The sequence below is a fragment of the Balaenoptera ricei genome, chromosome 17 (genome assembly GCF_028023285.1).
Source record: "Balaenoptera ricei isolate mBalRic1 chromosome 17, mBalRic1.hap2, whole genome shotgun sequence".
In the NCBI taxonomy this organism is placed as follows: Eukaryota; Metazoa; Chordata; class Mammalia; order Artiodactyla; family Balaenopteridae; genus Balaenoptera; species Balaenoptera ricei.
The window spans coordinates 67,210,723-67,232,266 of record NC_082655.1 but is presented as its reverse complement, the minus strand read 5'-3'; the positions used below and the strand labels follow the sequence as shown (position 1 = coordinate 67,232,266).

At 41.0% G+C, this 21,544-nt stretch overlaps 1 protein-coding gene across 1 annotated transcript in view; it reads right to left on the bottom strand.

The window, feature by feature from the left end:
• Positions 1-19,275: 19,275 nt before the first annotated feature.
• The window catches only part of TRAM1 (translocation associated membrane protein 1), a 29,049-nt gene continuing 26,780 nt past the window's right edge, over positions 19,276-21,544 (bottom strand). Inside the window, exon 11 of the mRNA XM_059901212.1 lies at positions 19,276-20,851. Coding sequence (XP_059757195.1) covers positions 20,778-20,851 — 74 coding nt within the window. The 3' untranslated portion in view covers positions 19,276-20,777. The remainder of the gene's footprint in view (positions 20,852-21,544) is intronic.

The window sequence follows — 21,544 nt, the reverse complement described above, 5'->3', positions numbered from 1 at the left end:
ACCTCAGTGGTCATTCTCTAGACTTTGTCACTACCAATCACTGCACCCCCTCCGTCAAGTCCAAGTACCTCACTCTCTGAGCGAGACCTCCTGTCTCTCCAGCTCACTTTTTAAAACATTGAGGTATAACTGACATATATTAGTGACAGGTGTACAACATAAAGATTTGATATTTGTATATACTGCAAAATGTTTGCCACAAGAAATCAAGTTAACATCCATCATCACACAGTTACAATTTTTTTTCTTGTGATGAGAACTTTTAAGATCCATTCTTGGGACTTCCCTGGTGGCACAGTGGTTAAGAATCTGCCTGCCAATGAAGGGGACACGGGGTTCAAGCCCTGGTCTGGGAAGATCCCACATGCCGCGGAGCAACTAAGCCTGTGTGCCACAACTACTGAGCCTGTGCTCTAGAGCCCGTGAGCCACAACTACTGAGTCCACGTGCTGCAACTACTGAAGCTTGCACTCCTAGAGCCCGTGCTCCTCAACAAGAGAAGCCACCACACTGAGAAGCCCACGCACCGCAACGAAGAGTAGCCCCTGCTCGCCACAACTCGAGAAAGCCCGTGCGCAGCAAGGAAGACCCGACGCAGCCATAAATAAATAAATAAATAAATAAATTTATTTTTAAAAAAAGATCTATTCTTTTAGCAACTTTCAAATATACAACACAGTTTTGTTAACCATAGTCACAATGCTGTACATGACATCATGAGGACTTATTTGTTTTATAACTAGAAGTTTGTACCTTTTGACCCCTTTCACCCATTTCACCCACACCCCACCCCTCACCTCTGGCAACCACCCATCTGCTCTCTGCATCTATGAGCTTGGGTTTTTTTCCCTCAAGATTCCACATGTAAGTGAGATCAGATTGTCTTTGTCTTCCTCTGACTTATTTCACTCAGCATAATACCGTCAAGTTCTATCCATGTTATCCCCAAATGGCAAGATTTCCTTCTTTTGTTATGACTGAATAATATTCCGTTATATATATATATCTCAATATATCACATTTTCTTTACTCACTCACTGATGGACACTTAGGCTGTTTCTGATTCTTGGCTACTGTAAATACTGCTGCAATGTACACGGAGGTTCCAGCTCACTTTTTCCAGAAGAACAACCCTAATCTTTTCACCACCCCTCTCTCCCCCATGCCCTCTCTCTCCTTCCCAGGTTAAATTCCATGGTCAAATAGTGTAATTATTCCTTTGCATGTACCCTCAATTACCAAGGCCCTTTCTCACCTTATACTAGAAATTTAATCATACATTAAATATTCTTTTGTGTCTGGCTTCTTTGCTCAACATTGTGTTTATGAAATTTCTCTTTTTTGTTGAGTGTAGCTGCAGTTTACTTATTCTCATCGTTGTAGAGCACCCTATAATATGAACACCCCACAACTTATTTCTTCATTATGCTGTTGGTGGACATTTGCTTCCAGCTTTTTGCTAGCGCTGCTGTGAACATCCTAGTACCTCTCTTCTGTGCATGCATTTCTGCATTGGAGTGGAATTGCTGAGTCACAGGGAATGTACTTCTTCAGCTTTAATAGGTGATGATAAACTGCTTCACGGTGGTTGTACCAACGTATAATCCCACCTGCAGTGTATGAAAGTTTCAGTGGCTGGCATCCTTTCTCACATTCATATTGTCAGTCCTTTTAACGTTAGCCATCCTGGTGAGATTGTAATTGTACAACACTGGGATTTTAAATTTGTATTTCTCTGATTAAGGAAGTAAATCACTTTTGTGTATATCTATTGGCCATGTGGATAACACTTTTGCACAGTGTCTTGCCCATTTCACTAAAGGGTTGTCTGTATTTTCGTGTTGATTTCTACAAATTCTTTTTTTTTTTAATTAATTAATTAATTAATTAATTAATTTTTATTTTTGGCTGTGTTGGGTCTTCGTTTCTGTGCGAGGGCTTTCTCTAGTTGCGGCAAGCGGGGGTCATTCTTTATCGCAGTGTGCGGGCCTCTCACTATCGTGGCCTCTCTTGTTGCGGAGCACAGGCTCCAGACGCGCAGGCTCAGTAGTTGTGGCTCACGGGCCCAGTTGCTCCGCGGCATGTGGGATCTTCCCAGACCAGGGCTCAAACCCGTGTCCCCTGCATTGGCAGGCAGATTCTCAACCACTGCGCCACCAGGGAAGCCCTCTACAAATTCTTTATAGGACTGTGAGTTAAACGTGTTGCACGTAACCTCTCCCATTCTGTTGCTTGCCTTTTATTCTCTTGCTTTTTTGATGAAAAGAAGTCTTAATTTTAGGGAAATCTCATTTATCAATCTTTTCCTCTATGGTTAAGAGTCTACGGTTTTGAGTCCTATTTAAGAAATTTTTTTCTACCCTGAGGTTATGAAGTTAATTTAGATTCTCTTCTAGATTTATTTTGTTGCCTTTCACATTTAAATCTACAAATATTTTGGAATTTTGGTGTGAGGTAGTATTCAAATTTATTTGATTTTTTCCTTATTTGGAAATTGTCCAGAACTATTTAATGAAAAGACTATTCTTTCTCTATTACTCTGTGTGATGTATTACATCTCTGTCATGAATTGCAAGTCCATACATGTGAGGGTCTGTTTCTGTTTATTGAATAAAATTTATTGTTATAAGAATGTATTCGTCTCATCCAAATTTTCAAATGTACCGCCATAAAATTGTTCATAATATCCTTCTACTCTCTTTTCAATGTCTGAAAGATCTGTAGTGATGTTTCCTTTTTCAATTTTGACATTGGTAATTTGTGCCTTTTTTCTTTTTAAAATCAGTCTTACTAGAGATTTATTAATTTTATAAGTATTTTCAAAGACCAATTTTTGGCTTTTCCATTCTTTTCCTTTAACCTTTCTGTATCCTTATGTTGTAAACATACAACTGAGCATATGTGTATCTATGTGTGTGTCTATGTATCCATACCTAATAGCATAAGATCAAATTATATGAAGAAGAAAATATGCTCATATATTCAGTTCATAATATATACATGCAAATTAAATGCCTCAGTGGGGGAAAAAAACGTTCAGTACTACACAATCCATGGTTGGTTGAAACTTGTTTCGTTCAAGGGTCAACTGTAAAATAATATAGGGAAAGCGCTTAGAATAGGACACTGGCACATAACAAGTGCTAAATAGATGATAGCTGATCTTTTTAAATTCTCTTATTTTGGGGTTTGTTTTTTTTTTTTTTTTGCTAATTGTGTTGTCTTGTAAATAGCAAGTCACTGAATGTTGTTTTTAAAATGTGTTTTGGGAATTGCCTGGCGGTCCAGTGGTTAGGACTCAGTGTTTTCACTGCCGTGGCCCGGGTTCAATCCCTGGTTGGTGTTTTTATTGAAAATAAACATTCAGAAAGTGCACAGATTGTAAATGAATGAATATTTATAAAGTGAACAAAACTGCGAAATCAGCCTTCAGATCAAAAACACCCAGAAACTCTCCTTTCGCCTCCTTCCAGGAACTGGCTTCACCAATGAACCACTTCTAACAGCACAGATAGTTTCACATCATTCTGAATTTTATTTGAACAGATTCATACAGCGTGTGGTGCACCTTCGTGTCTGGGCCCTTGTGCTCAACATTATGTGTGTGAGATTCATCCATATGGTGGGTGCAGCTGCAGTTGTTCATTCTTATTGCTGAATAATATTCCACTGGATGACATATCACAACTTATCTTTGTATTTATTGTTTTTTTTTTTTTAATTATTTGCTTTATTATTTTTTAAATTTTATTTATTTATTTATTTATGGCTGTGTTGGGTCTTCGTTTCTGTGCGAGGGCTTTCTCTAGTTGCGGCAAGTGGGGGCCACTCTTCATCGTGGTGCGCGGGCCTCTCACTATCGTGGCCTCTCTTGTTGCGGAGCACAGGCTCCAGACGCGCAGGCTCAGCAACTGTGGCTCACGGGCCTAGTCACTCTGCGGCATGTGGGATCTTCCCGGACCAGGGCTCGAACCCATGTCCCCTGCATTGGCAGGCAGATTCTCAACCACTGCGCCACCAGGGAAGCCCTGTATTTATTGTTGATGGGCTTTTGGGCATTGTCTTGTTTAGGACTATCTCAAACGGTGCTGCCGTGAACACTCTTATGCCTGTATTTCAGTGAACGTCATAAGCATTTTGGTTGGGAATATGCCTTGGGGTGGAATTGCTGGGTCACAGGATATGCATTTTTTCAGTTTTATAAGATGCTGTTAAACAGTTCTACAAAGGAGTTGTTGCAATTTACACTCCCACAAACCTTGCCTTTTAATAAGAGTTTTTAATTGTCGTAACTGTTATGATCAATGTCACGTTATTTTGTGGTTTTGTTTTTGGTTTCCTTGCTGTTCTTTTATATTCAGTTCTCTTTTCAGTATAAATAGAACTTTGTTTTGCTTGCCTTTTGAAATAATTTGGAGGATAAAGAACCTGTTTTTAATTTTACTAATGGTTACTATACAGCAATTCACAATCATTGTCACAAGTTGAATTATCAAAATTACAATAAAAACAATTCTGTTGACTCACTTTTCATGAAAGGCAAAGATTGCAGTGCTTTTACTTTTGCTCCCTTCCCTGATTCCTGTCTTCAAGAAATTAATGTTGTGTCATAAATTCTATCATCCAAAATTTAGCCTATCAGAGAGGTGCTAATCTGTAGGCTTGATATTGTCCTATATTAAATTGATTCAATGGCATGATGCCATTGACCTTGAACGCTGTTGTAAGAAAAGCTATAAACTCCTGATTGTGATTCTGAGGATCTTGTTCATTGCATTACCGTGTTTCCCAGCAAGACATTGTTCTCAGATCTCAGAATGAGAAATAGTGCTTTGCATGAGCATGTGGTTTATTTTTACCTTATGAACCCGGATATTTTCCTTTTTATAACACTGACTCGTAGGAAATTTAGAATATATTTTAGTTCTCTATGTTTATATCTTTGAAAATAATATTAAACCCTTTTGGAAGTGAGATAAAATATGAATCAGTGTGGCAGGGCAAAGATGGCTTCCAGTCGACGGTGGTTATCTCCAAGGAGAGAAGTGAGATTGAGAAGACTAAAAAGTGAAAATAACTTCTACCGTTTACTCATTTGCAATATTTAAGTATGACTTTGTGTGTTATTGGTATAATTTAAAAAACAAACATGTATACATTGAAAAGAAAGAAAATAAAGGCAAATACATTTAGGATCTGGGACAGAACTTCCTAAGACATGTGACCCAGAAAGCATATAGAAATGATGGACAGATCTTACTCAAAAATTCAAAATATTCTCTCCAGCAAAAACACTAAAAACAAAGTACAAAAATCAGTAAACTACTGAGAGACAACATTTATAACAAATGTTTTAGACAAAGATGAATAACCCCCAGATATAATGAGCTCCTACTAATCAATAAGCAAAAGAGAAAAAGACAACAAAAATGAGCAAGGGATGAGACTTCCCTGGTGGTCCAGTGGGTAAGACTCCACGCTCCCAGTGCAGGGGGCCCATGTTCAATCCCTGGTCAGGGAACTAGATCCCGCATGCATGCCGCAACTGAGAGCCCATGTGCCGCAACTGAAGAGCCTGTATGCCACGGCTGAGACCGAGCATAGCCAAATTAAATAAATAAATTTTTTTTTTTTAAATGAGCAAGGAATATAAACAAGCAATTCACTAAGAAGAACTATAAGGGACCTATAAACATATATTAATTAAACTAATAATTTAAGAAATGAAGAAATGCAAATTAGAAATAGATTTTCTATTTCAATCTGATAAATTTTTCATCAATCAGATTGGCAAAAATTCAAAGAATGCATATAATGTAGGTCCAACTGATGTAGGTTAGGGAGAAAAGGGCATGCTATTGATGGTTATATAAAATAGCAAATAGCATTTGGGAAGGATAAATGTGTACTATATGAACTAACAATCCCATTTCTTAAACTCTATTCTACAAATACACAAAGATGTATGAATATATATACATATATACATACTTACAGCAGACACACATGTGCGCTGTAGTATGATTTGGAGGAATACAAATAATAGAAATGGTTTAAATGATCACTTTGGGAGGAATTTATTAATGGAACACTAAGCATCTAATAAGAAAAATATGGTAGCTTTATCTATACTGACCTGAAACAATGCCTATAATATATTAATTGTGGTTGAACGAAAGAATGAGTGGATGGGAACACACTTTTATAATCTGAATGGAAGCTCAAATACTGGGCTCTGTGGGTCAAAACTAGATATTAATCAACCTATGGGCACAGAGGGCACCAGAGGGGTTTCTGGCTTCTTCTGCTTGCCTTGGGGCTTGATGTGGGGTTGTTGTCTTAAAGGGCACTGGCCCTTCAAGATTAGCTTGGGGCTAGTTTGCCTGAGGGAATTATAGTGCCCCAGGGTGTGTGTGTGTGTGTGTGTGTGTGTGTGTGTGTGTAAGAACTTGGTTGCCTGAATCTTTGTTTGGGGTCGGGGAGGGGTGCACAGCAGACTTTGAGTTGGGTTCCGTTTTACTCATTACCCCATCCCTTCTGTGAGCACCCCTACAGACCTAGCGAGTGGAGCCCAACCCAAGGTCTTTGAAGAAGAGCAAAAACTCTCCAAAAACAGTAAGCCTCCATCTCCTCACAAAGACTGCATCCACACTTCTATTACCATTTAGAGGTAAGTAGTACAAAATGGGTTTTAGGATCTTGTTACAATCTTTTCCATTTTGGATCTGCTTCCAAATCCCCAGCTGTGATGAGATAGGAGCACAAGTCCTTGGCAGGGAGGATGTGAGGGAACTGAGGCCTTTTCTAAGAAAGGAAACAGGTGTCTGCTTCTGCGCTTTGGCACAATCCAAACCTCTCATGGTCTGTGTGGTTGCATTGCTTTTTCTCCACTTCTCATTGCAAATGCTCCCCTAGCTAGTGTGTAGGGTGGTTCTAAGAGGTGAATGGAGGAAGTTAACAAAAGATGTCGGGAAGCATCATCTATCTCTCCTCGCCCCTCTGCACCCTCCAAACGCCTATTAACAAGACACATGTCACCGCACAAGCAACTGGGCCTCACTTTAGAAGGAATTAGTTTGTTCCCCTTCAGACTGGACAATTTTTTTCTAGCTCTTTTTTTCTCTGTTTTTCCTTTCCTTTCTGTTTCTTTTTTTTAAAAATAATCTTTTTTTCTATATCCTAGAAAATAACCAATATAACCTATGTGATTGTACCACAGGTATCGAAGTTCTGACTTCAAAAGGAATTGTTGAATCAAGTCCTGCACATGAATGAAGGAGTTAGTGTGCAAGCTTCTGCTTACAGCACATACGCCAAAATCAGGCTACAAAATGCATTTATCAGAAAACCAAACAGAGGAAACAGGAAGAAACAGGCAAAGTCCATCCCCTCTCATCAACCCCAATTCTCAGTTTTCATGAGGTCTTTGAAAAAGGGCAGGATTCTGGAGACTTGGCTCTCTACTTATTTGATCCTAGTTTTCTTGGTTCTCTTTTCCCCGTTTAGCTTCTCTCTCATGGCCGGTGCTCACTTATTACATGAACAACATTGTTACCAAACGGCATTACAGTGGCATCACCAAATATGCCTTTTCTGGAACAAGTTGTTTCAAGAGTCTAAAAAGTGACTTGTGTTGGACAATACCTGACAAGGCAACTTGTAAAATCCAGGCCTGTGATTCTGGACCCGGGTGACCCTACAGGAAATGTTGGTGGTGGAGACCCATATGGCTGGCAGCGGCTGGCACAAGAGGCTAGAACCTGGCCGAGTTACTTGTGCTTTAAGAAATGGGACGGGTCTCCAGTAGGCTCCTGGGATGTGTCGTCCCAAGGACACTGTGACCTGACGTACAAGACCTATGATTTTAGACAGCGCTATGGAACCTCTCCGAGACTCACGCTCCAGGGAGGGGCCCCTCCCCAGGTGGAAGAGAACTGGATATGCGCCATCCTCTGAATGCCAGAATATCTTAAAGATAGCATTTTCCCACAGCCCCTCCCCACCGGAGCCTGTTCTCTGACAATATCCTCTGAGAGACAGCAGGAGAGACTCAGACAAAAGAGAGGAATCCCAGCCTTCACGTTCTTCTCTGTACCCAGTGGGAGGGTTGTGGTCCAATTTATTGTCAATAACAACAAAAATAGTAGCAAAAAAAAAAAGTGACTTGTGATTCTCAAAGGGTTTCGTTAGTATCCATGCAATCTTCCTCAGGGAGGTTGAGATTTACTGTGTTTGAAGAGTTTGGGGTCTTTCTCAAAGGAATTATGGTTCCATTTGCTAGGTTGGCAGGGTGATTACAGAGGCAATGGGGTAACAATTAAAAATGAAACCCTCGATTCAAAACGCAATGGGGGCCACTCCCCACACCCCAGCCAAACAAGTTTCCCCCTTCTATGAGAAGGGAAGTGGGTTTGGCTAAGCAAAGATGGGAGTGTGGTGGGCGAATGCAGGGGAGAGAAGAGACAAGGGGATGAGGGAACATGGAAGGAAATTGCTATGCCCTTGGGGCTGCTGATTCTCTGCAGCTTGGAGCTTGTGTCCGCCGTGGTGGCTTGTGGTTCACCCGTCGACTGGGCTGTCCTCTCTCGGCCCTGTCACCCTCGCTCCCCCCAGGCCCCCTCATACCCCCATAGCTGGGCCGCCAGTCACTGGATGGTGTGGCCAAGAAAGAACACACAGGGCCTTGCTGGATAATTTTCAGGAAATTCAAGAAGAGATGAGAAAACGGAATGCAAAAAACCAGTGCTTTAGTTTCAGTTTTTAATTCCCCTTCAAGAAATCTCATCGGTGGACGCTTCCTCCGATGGGTGGATGGCTTGGATTTTGCCTGAGCTAATTAGGGATTGACTATATTTGCCAAGTTCTCTGAGTGGGCATGATACCTGAGCACATGAGATCCAAATGAACTAAATTTTGCATTATTTTTTTCTATGTTCTTTCATTTTCAAAATTTTAAATCAAATTCATGGAGCCTGGAATACAATGGTATACCAGCAAGGAAAAATAAATGTACCTCAAAAGTGGAAAAAAGGAACCTGCCGTTTGATTTACATCATTTTATTAACGGGTTAGTCAACATTTACTCAGAACCTACTGGGTACAGAATGTAATAGGCGTGTGGGAAAATTACAAAAATATGGGAAGATATTTTTTTCTGCCTGCAAAAATCCAACTAATTTAGCCTAATGGAAGACACCAACTAAGACATATGAGAACAGCTAAGAATACAAATAATGGGAACTGGCCATGTCCACTAAGGACACGTTAGTTTCAACTGCCCATGAGTGCTGAAGGCTGGCTCAGACCCACTGGCAATGAAGTTGGGGATTTTGTGGCATTTCCCTGGCGAAATCTATCCAACAGCAGGCCTCACCTTTCTTAGTTACTCCACACAGGTAATTGCGGTGAACTTGAAGGGCTGGTTTCCTAACCATAATACTTGGTTTTGTTAAGCTAATGATATCATGGTGGCCATCTGGGGATTTATGCCACAGGCTTTGTGACCATATCAGCTCAGGACTCTTCAATCTCCCTTAGAGTCAGAAGAAGCAGACGTGACACTTGGCTCTGAAGACACGAATGGTACCACCCAAACCTTTTGGGCCTCCATCTGGCCAGCTCCTGTTTTGTGGACTTCACGTAAAATCAAGCGTCCGCTCTGGATAAATGGGACTTTTGCGGAGAGTGTGCTCAACTTTCAAATCCTCCTTATCTGTGCTTCCTGCTGGCAGAAATCTGGAAACCTGCCAAGAACCCGGTCAAAGCCTCTATTTTGAATGAGAAAGTTTACAGGGTGGGTCCAAGCTCCCTTCTGACTTGTCAAGAGTGTTTCTGGGTCCTTTTGTGAACTGTCAAGTTTAACTGCCTGTGCTTTTGAGAAAAGTGCCTTTGAGGCCCACTTAGTGGCTCAGAACAAAGCCTCTCAGAGCACCTGTGGGGAAGGACTGATTTTGTTTAAAATCCATTGTGGATCAATATTTTGGAAAATAATAAACTACTAGGAAAATTCAATTTAAATACCCCCAAAGACTACAAAACACAAGCTTAACTTTTTTCTTTAGGTTCAACACACATAAAACTATTCTGTCAAATTGGCATAAAAGTTCTAAATGCTTACTCTGTTTCTGTACTTATTTCATTGCAGATTGGTTACAAACAATTTGCAGGATGGAATAGAAACTACTCCCTGGACTGAAGTTTGAGTGGCCCTGGCTTAAAAGGTGATGGGGGGAAAAAGGTGATGGGGCCGTGGATTATTTTCAAAGTAGGAGCCTTCCAACTAATTTTTAGACAGCCAGAGAGCAGACCCCTTAAGTTGATTCCATAGAGTTTTTGTTCTGACTTCAATCAGAACTTGAACATTTGAAATCAACAATGTTTTTCCCTAAAAGCCAGTTGCCATCTCTCCTGGCCTCCCAGCTGAGACGCAAGCTCTTCTGCCCACTTGCATAGAACTGTTTAGTACATTGTCTTTGTTCTTTTACTAACCTGCAAGGTCCAATTTAACAGTGCTCAATAAATGTGGGGAGGAAGAGTGAAATAATAAAATAATACCAGTTACGTGTGCTAGAAAATAAGCAGGCACCTTACCTATCGGATTTATCAGTGTTGCTCAGTGTCCCAAGATATTTCACGTTCCCTCGCATCTTCACAGGAGAAAGACTTGCTGAGAAAACCAGAGGGAAAACAATGGATGGATATACTCCTTCCCTGGAACCTGCAGGCCACACTTCCCCATGGAGATGGCAGGAACAGAAAGATAGGGAGATACCTTGGTGCCAGGGAAAATGGGTGGACCTGGAGGCCCAAGGCCTGGCACCAACGTCCTGGAGAGACGGCCCCGCCGGCCTCCCCGCCCAATGGCACGTTTGTCCTGGGTGGGCTGTTCTAACTAACGCTTCCCTCACTCTTGGCCTTAATGGTACTCATCCTGGGCTTCTCAGCTTACAGGTAGTTTTCTCAGAGAGGTCTTTCCTCCTCTCCCCTCCATCCTTCTCTCTCTCTCTCTTTCTCTCAAGCATTCGGCGGTCCCCCTTTATAGCACTTACGTGTCCTATTTTTGCACATGGTTACTTGTCTTCACACTTTCAGCTTGGTGAGGGCAGGAATCGTGCCTGTGAGGTCTGTCCCTGTGGATTCCGAGACTTGGCATAATGCTTGGAACGAGGGCACTCACAGCTGTGCTAGCGACAGCCCGGCCACAGCACCCACGCGGCTTGTACAGGCTCACCTCGCTTTATTGTGCTTCGCAGATACTACGTTTTCATGACTTGAAGGTTTGCGGCAACCCTGTGTTGAGCAAGTCTTGTTGGGGCCATTTTCCCAACAGCCTTTGCTCGCTTCCTGTCTCTTTGTCACATTTTGTTAATTCTCGCGATATTTCAAGCTTTTCCTTATTATTATATTTGTTTAGGTGATCTAAGATCCGTGATCTTTGATGTGACTGCTACGACTCGCTGAAGGCTCAGGTGGATGGGTAGCATTTTCTAGCAATAAAGTATTTCCTAACTAAGATATGTACATTTTTTTTTTAGACATAATGCTATTGAGCACTTAGTAGGCTACAGTATAGTGGAAACATAACTTTTATATGCACTGGGAAACCGAAAAATTCATGTGACTCTTTTTATTGCGATATTCCCTTTACTGCGGTCATCTGGAACCCAACCCTGAAATCCCTCCGAGGTCTGCCTGTAATCGATTTTCTCCTCTCCCATTTTTGTCTGTAACCTTTTTATTCAATGAATTGGGTTTGATAGGGTGGAATCATAAAGCAACTTAATTTTATTTGTCTCACTGTCCCTTCAAACCCCCTCTGTGGACTCCTTCCCTTCCTGCCGGCGGGGATGCTCTCAGACAGGTCTTACAGCTTGTAAAGTCCGCCGTAGGTCATGAAAAGTCACTTGTAGTTGCGAGAACTGACTTATGTTAGTAGTTGGAGCCTTACCAGGGCCACGATGAAATCTTCGAATGTTTGCCCACCCCGGCCCCCGGGTCTCTGGGCTGCAGGCCTCGCCCTGGTCCTGACAGTTGGGGGTCCCATCACTCCCATCAGTCCTGGTGGTTGGGGTCCTTAGTGGCGGTGGCAGCCCTGCCCCTGGAGCCCCGTGTGCGGAGCCGTCCCGGGAAGGCCCTCACCCCACTCCCAGCGAAGGGGGCTGGGGGCAGTGGCCCAGCACTCCGACCCTCCCCTGCATTTTCCCACTGTGGATCTTCCGCAGGCTGGGCTTGGGCGGTGGACAGCGTCTCCTCCCTCACGCTGGGAGGGGTCCAGCACCTGCCCTGCTGTGGGATCCCACCAGATCCTTCCAGGCCTTCGGTCCATCAGTGGAAATGAGGCAGAGGGAATCTTTGGTAATGTTACCGAGCCCAAGCCCGCCCTGCTCGCCACAGGACAGGCCAATAAATCAGGAGATGAATTGTTGGGGCAAGGAATAACGACTTTAATTGGAAAGCTAGCAGACCGAGAAGATGGCAGACCAGTGTCTAGAAAAACCGTCTTCCAAATTCGGGCTCCTTTCAAACAGAGGAAGGGAAAGGGGCGGGGCCCACTGCCATGCCAGCCAATGGCTGAGCAGGACTGCTAAGGGTCGCTCGCTGACTGTTGCTCCCTAACCAATCACTTGCTTGGGGGAGGGGCCCACTGTGATGCAGACCAATGACTGAGCGGGACCCCTAACAGCTGTGCCCCTGCCCCACCCCTATCACAGTAACCTCTGTTGTTCTCTTACCAGGACACCAAAGACTTCCTAGGAGACACATTGGAGGTACTCTTTCCAGTCTTTATTTTCTCTTTTGCAGCTTCTGACACCGCTGACCACTTCCCCCTTGAAGCCCTTTTGCTTGGTTTCCATGACTTCTAGCCTCTCTTCACCTCTTTCCCTTCCCTCTCAGGCTCCCTCAAAGATTTGTGTTTCCTTGGTTGCTCCTTACCCATCAGTGTCTCCAATCACGGGCGCAGTTTCTCTCCAGCCTTAGCTGATTCCTTCCGTCACTGATGGATTGATTCATTCACTCCCTTCCTTCATCATCGGGCCCTGAGCACCAAGCCCTGAAGCAAATTCTTCTGATTCACAACGAAGCCTCAGGTCGTTCCTCGGGAAAGCCTCCTCTCAGCTCCCAGACAGAGTCAGCTAGAGTTCAGCCTCGTACCTGAGGCACCTTGTACTTGAGGTGCCTGGTACTTATCCCCACTCTGGAACTTTCCCCATTGTTGTAATGATTGTCTGGGATGTCTGTCTCCTCCACTAGACTGTGAGCCTTTATAGGCAGGGACTGTGTATAGTAATTTTTGTACCCCTGTCATATCCAGAAAAAGTCTATCAGTGTTTATTGAATAAATTAAAATGTTGTGTCTGATTAATATTCTACAATTAGAAATAACTTTATCGGGCTTCCCTGGTGGCGCAGTGGTTAAGAATCTGCCTGCCAATGCAGGGGACATGGGTTCGAGCCCTGGTCCGGGAAGATCCCACATGCCGCGGAGCAACTAAGCCCGTGCGCCACAACTACTGAGCCTGCGCTCTAGAGCCTGCGAGCCACAACTACTAGTGAGCCCGCGTGCCACAACTACTGAAGCCCATGCACCTGGAGCCCATGCTCTGCAACAAGAGAAGCCACCGCAGTGAGGGGCCTATGCACCGCAACGAAGAGTAGCCCCTGCTCTCTGCAACTAGAGAAAGCCCGTGCGCAGCAATGAAGACCCACACAGCCAAAAAAAAAAAAAAAAAAAAAAAGGTAAGATAAAAATTTATTAAGAAAAAAATGAAATAACTTTATCTTCACAAAACTCCCTGGAAGTAAGAACAGTGAACATCAGATCTAATGATCCTCTTGTAAGGACAGGCTTGGGTGGAGGAGGGGCGGGTGGAGAAACAGGTCAAACACACCTGTGTCCAAAGCCTGGCTTTGCCACTTATGTCTCTTCATACCTCTGAGATTCAGTTTCTGTAAAACAGGGCTAAGAATTGTCCCTACCTATTCATATGCTTCTTAGGAAGAGTAAAAATGAGTGGAGGAGCACTTAAAATAATAATTACAACTTAGTAAGCCTTTAACAAATGCCAGCAGTTTTTACTGAATTTTATGCAATCAAAGAATTCACCATTAAAAAAATCCTTATTTTATGTACACTAAGAAAAAATGCTGCCAGTTATTGCATGCCATTGATTGAAAGACCCGTTCTTATTTGAGAGGCTGAAGTATGGGGGTGGGAGAGTACATTTAGAATCAGTAAAGTACAGTATTATTGTGTCTTATGGAAAAAAAGATTCTGGAGGGTAAAGAATGGGCTGCGGGAGGGTATTTTGGGGACTGAGGTGGGAGAGGCTGGTCCTTTGCTCTACCAGGTCCTTTGTTTTACATATCCCCTCCCCATTTCTTTCATTTCAGATGCAAGATGCTAGACATTGGGACCCTGCTGCATGCAGGGAAAGATAAAGATGCCATGGAACGAATGGAAACTATCGAGAGCAGACATTTGCAGAGCTCAAGGGGAGGCAAAGCAGGGTAGGAACCCATTAAAACTAAGCATCTCTGAAATGAGAATCACTCAATATAAAATATCCTACAAAACTGGTAACTTCAGTTTTTTTAGGCAATTGGAAATATCAAAAAGAAACTTTTAAAGCCAGACTTTCAGATCAGTGAGTGAAGTTCTGGACCTGCGTTCAGCTTGGTCCCTCCCATTGGCCATTCTGTTACATCAAATCATAGTAATACGTAGCGCTTCTATTTGGAATTTTGAATCCCAGTGTGTGAAATGGAAGAGGACTCTTTTAGTTGGAAGTATAGCTCCTGCATAAAGAGACAGCTGAAATAATCAATGCAAAAAAAAAAAAAAACCAATAAATAAAATCACAGGCTGAAAGCGTTTCCTTTTGTAGAGAATTTGTGACATTAGTTAAAAAAAGAAAAAAAAAGGTACAAATGTCAAGGGCAGCTGGGTTAATGAGTACAGCAAGTACAGCTGCTCTTCCCAGTGGAGACTAGAGCGCTGACGTGGATGGAACGTGAGCGGGAAATGAGGGTGGTGATTGCAGCAGCCCCTAACGGGTACTTACTCCACGTCAATGCATAATGGGGATGATTGGCACTGCCGGCTGAACAAGAGATGCTGGGCTGTAATTAGAATGTTGGCGCTCATCAAAATACAGTAAAACAAGGAGAGCTGTGATTACTTAAACCTGAGGCTACATTCTGCAAGATGGCTTTGCTATTCAAATTCTTTATTGTTTCAGTGTTCATTGAAAAAAAAAACAAACAAACCCCACAGCCCATGCAAAATTAGGATGCTGTATCATAGAAGAATAAATGAGATGAACCTGCTTTCTGTATAATGGCCAATATTTAGAGATGTGCTCCATAAATGTCAATGACAATCAGTGCAGAATATTTCTCTCTCTTCAGAAAGAGATTTCTTTTTGCTAAATGGCTATTTCCCCATCCCCCTCTCATTCTTCTGTACCATTGTTTCTGCACTGAGACAGAGTTGACCCACTATGCCATGATATCAACAGAGAAATAACTTCTAGGTTTGAACTGGGCTTTCTATTCACTGAGAATGACTGATGTTGTGTAGTTATGCAAGTTCTTTTTGAAGATAAAGTTGAACCAAGCCTTGAGGATTTTCTTTTGAACTTTTCCAAGCTTCCTATGTGTATTAGGATTTAGGTAAATCACCAGTCTTCTAATGTATTCCTGGTAGTCTTCTAGATCTTAATCCTACAGAATTGAATTCACTTTTTAAAAGCCACACTTAATCTTTCATTTTTCATTTATTAGCATAAATACAGTATAGACATTTCTCCCTTCTGCCCTGAGTTACAGATAACCTGTGTCTTACTCTTTTGTTTGTTTGTTGTGAAGGAAATCAGCAAGAAATAGAAAAGGACCACTCTGACTGGTCAGAAGGTCACTAATAACCTAAATTAGTTTGGTAAAGTTGCACTTTTGAAACACTAATCTCTCATTGTTCTCATAAGGAGTTTTATTATAGTTTCTCATATTTGAGGGAGATAAAAGCTATTAGTCCAGAAGTCAATCAACCAATATACAACAGAGTAACAACCTCAGTCTTAAGATTTTGGTCTGTTTCATATATTATCCACACTTAGGTGTACATTCCCACCCCCTGCCTCGCCTGCCTCCACTGCCATATCCAGGCCTTCCAGTCTACTTGTAATTTCTAGGATATTTTATGAGATCTGTTCAAATTTCTTGATAAACTATCTTGTAATACACACTTTTCCTGTCCCAGGTAAATATGCTCATTTACCTGATGGCGTTTGATTCTTTCCATTAGAAGGTAAGGCAACTCTAAGCAGCTAATAGTTCTCTAGAAGTTGTACAAGCCATCTGAACGAAAGTATAGTTTCATAAACCATAGGTATCTAATTAAAAAAAAAAATCATTCTTTAGGCACTTCCCTGGTGGTCCAGTGGGTAAGACTCCACGTTCCCAATGCAGGGGGCCTGGGTTCGATCCCTGGTCAGGGAACTAGATCCCGTATGCATGCCACAACCAAGAGTTCTCATGCAGCAATGAAACATGCCACAATGAGGAAGATCCCGCATGCCGCTACTAAGACCCAGCGCGGCCAAAATAAATTACTTAATTAAAAAAAAAAAGATGTTAATGTTTGCTGTGCAAAGGGCCGGAATACCTTTAAAGAAAAAAATCATTCTTTAGAAACTATACACATGATTTGCTTTTATGATTATTGTGTCACGCAAGTGTGAATGATTCAGTACAGACTTGGAAGTTTGCTTTATGAAATTTCTTGCTGGGGAAGCATGCCTGCAGTCTTCCGGTGATTCAATGGCTGTGATGGTGGCTTGAATAGCTCTTGCAGCATCTTTGGTCCCTCTGCTCCGCAACCATGGAGCACTGTCCTTGTACTGTGGGCATGAGTGCTCATCAACCTTGTACAACGGGGTCTTACAGGGAAAAGTAGCAACAACTAAAACTACTTAATACTTACTATGAGCCATTCAGCCCCTGTGCTGTTTGTCACAAACTTATGAGCTAACAACTAACATTTAATAAACATCAGGCGTGGAGCTATGCACTATCCGTTATTAGAACTACCTTGTGGGGTAAGTGCTAACATTATCTCAGGAAACTGAGGCACAGACATTAATTAGATCACACAGAGCTGATTGGTAGAGGAGTCAAGATTTGAACTCTGGTCTGCTAGTCTTACTACTTACTATGTACCTATTAATATTTGCAGAAATCAACAAGGTTATTTATCACCTGAAGTTTGGATCTTCAAAATAAGAAGAGATTTCTTTCTCTGGCCGACGTAAAGTCAAAGTTAGGTTACTAGTCGTTATGTGATGGAACCTAAGCCTCTTAAATTTCTTTTCTGATTTGCTTGTTTTCAGAACACAAAATGTTTGGTTTCAGCTTTAAGCAAATACAGTAATAATTTTTTCACTAAAAATAGTTAAGCTAGACAAAGTGGCTTAGCCTTTCCTTGAATGGTATTGGATAAAACTGGTTGACGTGTGACACACAGATACCTAGTGCAGCTTTTTGTAAAGCAAGTCATGCTTAAACTAGTTGTCTGTAAATACTGGGCTCTGTGCTGTCTTCACAGGATCGAGCTGAGCCATAGCGGATGCTGCCTTCTGTAGATGGCTAACGGCTTTACACAGTGCTCAATAACCAGATGGACCTGTTATTGGAGTAGAGTTGATTTACAATGTCATGTTAGTTTCTGGTGTACAGCAAAGTGATTCAGTTATACATATATATTTTTTTTTAATTTTAATTTTTAAAATTTTTTGGCCATGCTACCCGGCATGTGGGATCTTAGTTCCCAGACTAAGGGATCGAACCCACGCCCCCTTCACTGGAAGCGCAGACTCTTAACCACTGGACCGCCAGGGAAGTCCCTATATTTTTTCATATACTTTCCATTATGGTTTATTGCAGGATATTGAATATAGTTCCCTATGCTATACAGTAGACTTGCCTTTTGCCTCTCCTTTCATCCTAGTGTGTTGGCCTGTATACCCAGGGCTTCTAAAACACAGAGACTCAGTCCAACCCCCTTTACTCTCTTCAGGCCCTAGGTTACTAGTCTTTAATTCTTCCAACACTTGCTAATGTCTACTCTGCAACTCCCAAACCTGTCTTGTGTTGAAGTTTTAAAGCAGATGATGCTTCTTAACTGAATTACCTATCACACCTAGGGTGGTCTTTGGGAAAAAAACATGTTTGAGCATTACCCTTGAATTTCCTCCAGGGTTACTTTTAAGGCCACTCTTTAAAAAATGCAAACAGGTGGTCAATATCAATCCATTCTTATAGGTGTCCACGTGTAGACAGGCAGCAGAACCAGTTTTCTGTGAAAACATCTGGCAACACCTTGGAGATATAGGGTGTCAACGGCTATTGCCAACGTCTGTGCAACAACAGTTCTCTCCCATTTCCTCATCTATACAAGCTCTGCTCCAGGATTAGTTCTGAATTTAAGGACTGTGTACGATTAATTTTAGAAGAATGTAGTTAATACATTTGTTCCAGAATAGTCCACCTGGACTACTCACAGCCATATCCCCCCTTTTATGGAGGGAAGGACAACCCCAGAAGGGCAAAGCAACTAGTTCAAGGTCACTCAGTAAGACAGGTGTCCTGGCTCATGGTCCTACCGTGATGCTTCCCATCAGGCTTCGAAATTTGACCAGAGGCCGGGTGACAGCAGCCGCCTCTGCAGGATCTGGGGGGCCCGTAGAGACTTTCCTCGGAGGAGGGGATCTAGGGCTTACTATTTACAATTACACTTGTGTATGTATGTGTTTTGTAAAGTTTTAACTACATACCAAGGGCTTCCCCCCCCCCCAAACCCATAGCATATGTTGTAGAACACAAGAACACATAGCATATGCTGTATGTAATTTCATAGAAAGAAGGTTCCTCAAATGAGTGTGGAGACACTGCATGCTGTGTCCCCGTGGTCGTCATTCTAGGTGCATCAGGAAGCACGTGTGCATATAAAGGATGACTAGTCCTGCAGTAAAAAAGACACCTTTAAGTTTTTTTAACTCAATAGTCCCTGAATTTGGTTATAAACCACTTTCTCTCACAGTTGCCCTCATTAATAATATATGAAACTAATCATCTTTTTTGGTAGAACACACTTTTTAGGAAAGGCTGTCCTAAATGTTTATCAAAAGTACACTCTTTCAATGTGTACATTTTAATGAGATTAGACACTAAAAATAGCATAAAATTTGCTCACAACAAAGAAAACATCCAAGATACAGCTTGTGAAAGTAAAAATTTTTATTCTGATTGATTTCTCAATGTATAGTTCAATATAATGCCAGTTTTTAATGGCAGAGATTTGGTTCCACTGAAACTCCATGATGCTACAGAGAGCTACTACTTTTTCCAGGAAGTAGGTAAACAGCTGGAAACAGAAAGCACGACTTTCTAGCAGCATGGCAACTGATTAAACTGCAGACCTATCAGGTCTGCAACTTTTACACTAAAAATGGCACAAACATTAGCTGGTGACAAAAGTGAGAAGTGGGGAGCAAAATGTGAACATTGAAAGGAGTGATATATGTTCTGTAAAGACGACAAAAACCCAAATAGAGCTATAAAGATTTTAAAGGATAATTATAGAAAAGGGAACCAAATATTTTACCCAAATGTTTTTTAGAGCCTTTCTATAGAGATACAAATATATATATATATATATATTTATCCAAAAATATGTTTTATACAGATAAATGTTTCTCAAATAAGGATGGGACCAAAGCTACAGTTATAACATAAAGCATTGTCTTTTGTAAGACTATTTATCCACCTGAATTTTCAATTTGAGGCTAGTGCATTAAATGTTTTCCAAATATTGACATCTTTTTATATATATAAATCAAGTAGGCATTATTTTTTAAAAGGGTTTTCAGTATTTTTCTAAGCTGCTGTGTGTATCAAACTTATGACAAGCCCCATTAAGAATTATTTATTATTAATAAACATAGCAAAAAGGGCTATGGTCAAATTGTCTTTATAGTAAATATTTAATTTTCTGATTTCCAGTTTACAAGTGTTGAAAATGCACAAGAAAAGATTTTACTTCACAAGTACTTTTATGTTAATATATTTTGATTCAATATATATGGCAATAAATCTTCACACGCCATAACCAAAAGTATGTTTTTTTTCCCCTTAAAAAAATGGGGATGTAAATAACATTAACAACCACTATAAAATAAAGCACACAAGTATTTTGGTGAATTTACAAATCTTTTTTTCCCAAGTGTAAAGGCTACAAAAATTCCTAAAAATTAGAGAACACTGAAAACATATTAAAGTTTGACATCCAACTTTATATTATTTCCATTTTGCCCTGAAAGATAACTTAAAAAATATGACCTCGCTGGAACAGGCCATCTTGTTAATATAAAAAATTGGTGAGAGCAAGAAATTGTATCACTGATATGTAGAATTTTTGTAAATAGTTCTCTCTTCAAATCATTAGAAAAATGCTGAAAGACAAAAAACAAAATAAAATAAAATATGGTGGTGGTCCCTAAGCTATTTTGAAGGCAGGTAGCTTAGTCTAAGCTGAAGTATTTTTTTCAATCATAGTAATCATCCTCCCCTCAAATGCCCTTTAAAAAATGCATGAAACAATAGTAGCAAGAATCAAAGAGCACAAACTGTATTTTCAAGAACAGAAAAAAATCTCTAGTGCTGAAAGATATAAGTAAAAAGCAGATTTCTTTGGGGACATTAATCCATTAGATTATAAGTCATTATGAAGATTTCTCTTTTCTATTCCGCGGAGAGTCTGCTCCATTTGAAGTTACTGTTCCATTTACACCATTTTCTGAAAAGAGAAAAAAATCAGGATTACTTTCTAAGTAAGTGCAAATAAAATTAGCTTTTACACATAAAGGTACCCTCAGAAAAGAAAATTTAAAACCGAATATATACTCTTATGCCCTTAGGTGAAACTTCCTTACTAGTGCTTAACCTTTACTAGTATTTAACCAACCATAAAACCTGATAACATGTTAAACACAAGGAACTGAAAGCAGCAAATTAAAAGTAATTACATATGTCAACTACATCTCAATTAAAAAAATAGTTAAAAAAGGAAAGTAACTATTATTGAAGGTAGGAAAAAAAGAGAAGACAGAAACTCTAAAAACAATTAGAAGAACTATAAAATAGTCTGCAGAGCAATACTTTTGGTAGAAAAAAAGGAACATTTTCACACTGGACAGCAGACAAGGGAAGTTCTTGGGGATACGTTTCTTTCCAACGTATTAAAAAATTGGTGTTTAGGATGGTAACTCTTATGTTTAAGAGTGTTATAATGGCCTTCTTCAAGCTGTGATGGAATAACTGACATCAGACCAACCCTCCCTCCAAAAATATCCACAAAAGGTGAACACAAAAATGGCTATTTGAAGGCACTGGGAAAAAACCAAGTCAGCTAAGTATATTTCTCCCTCAAGGTATTTGCCAACTACTAAACGTGCACGCACCAAGCAAGACTCAGAGAAATCAAGCAGAA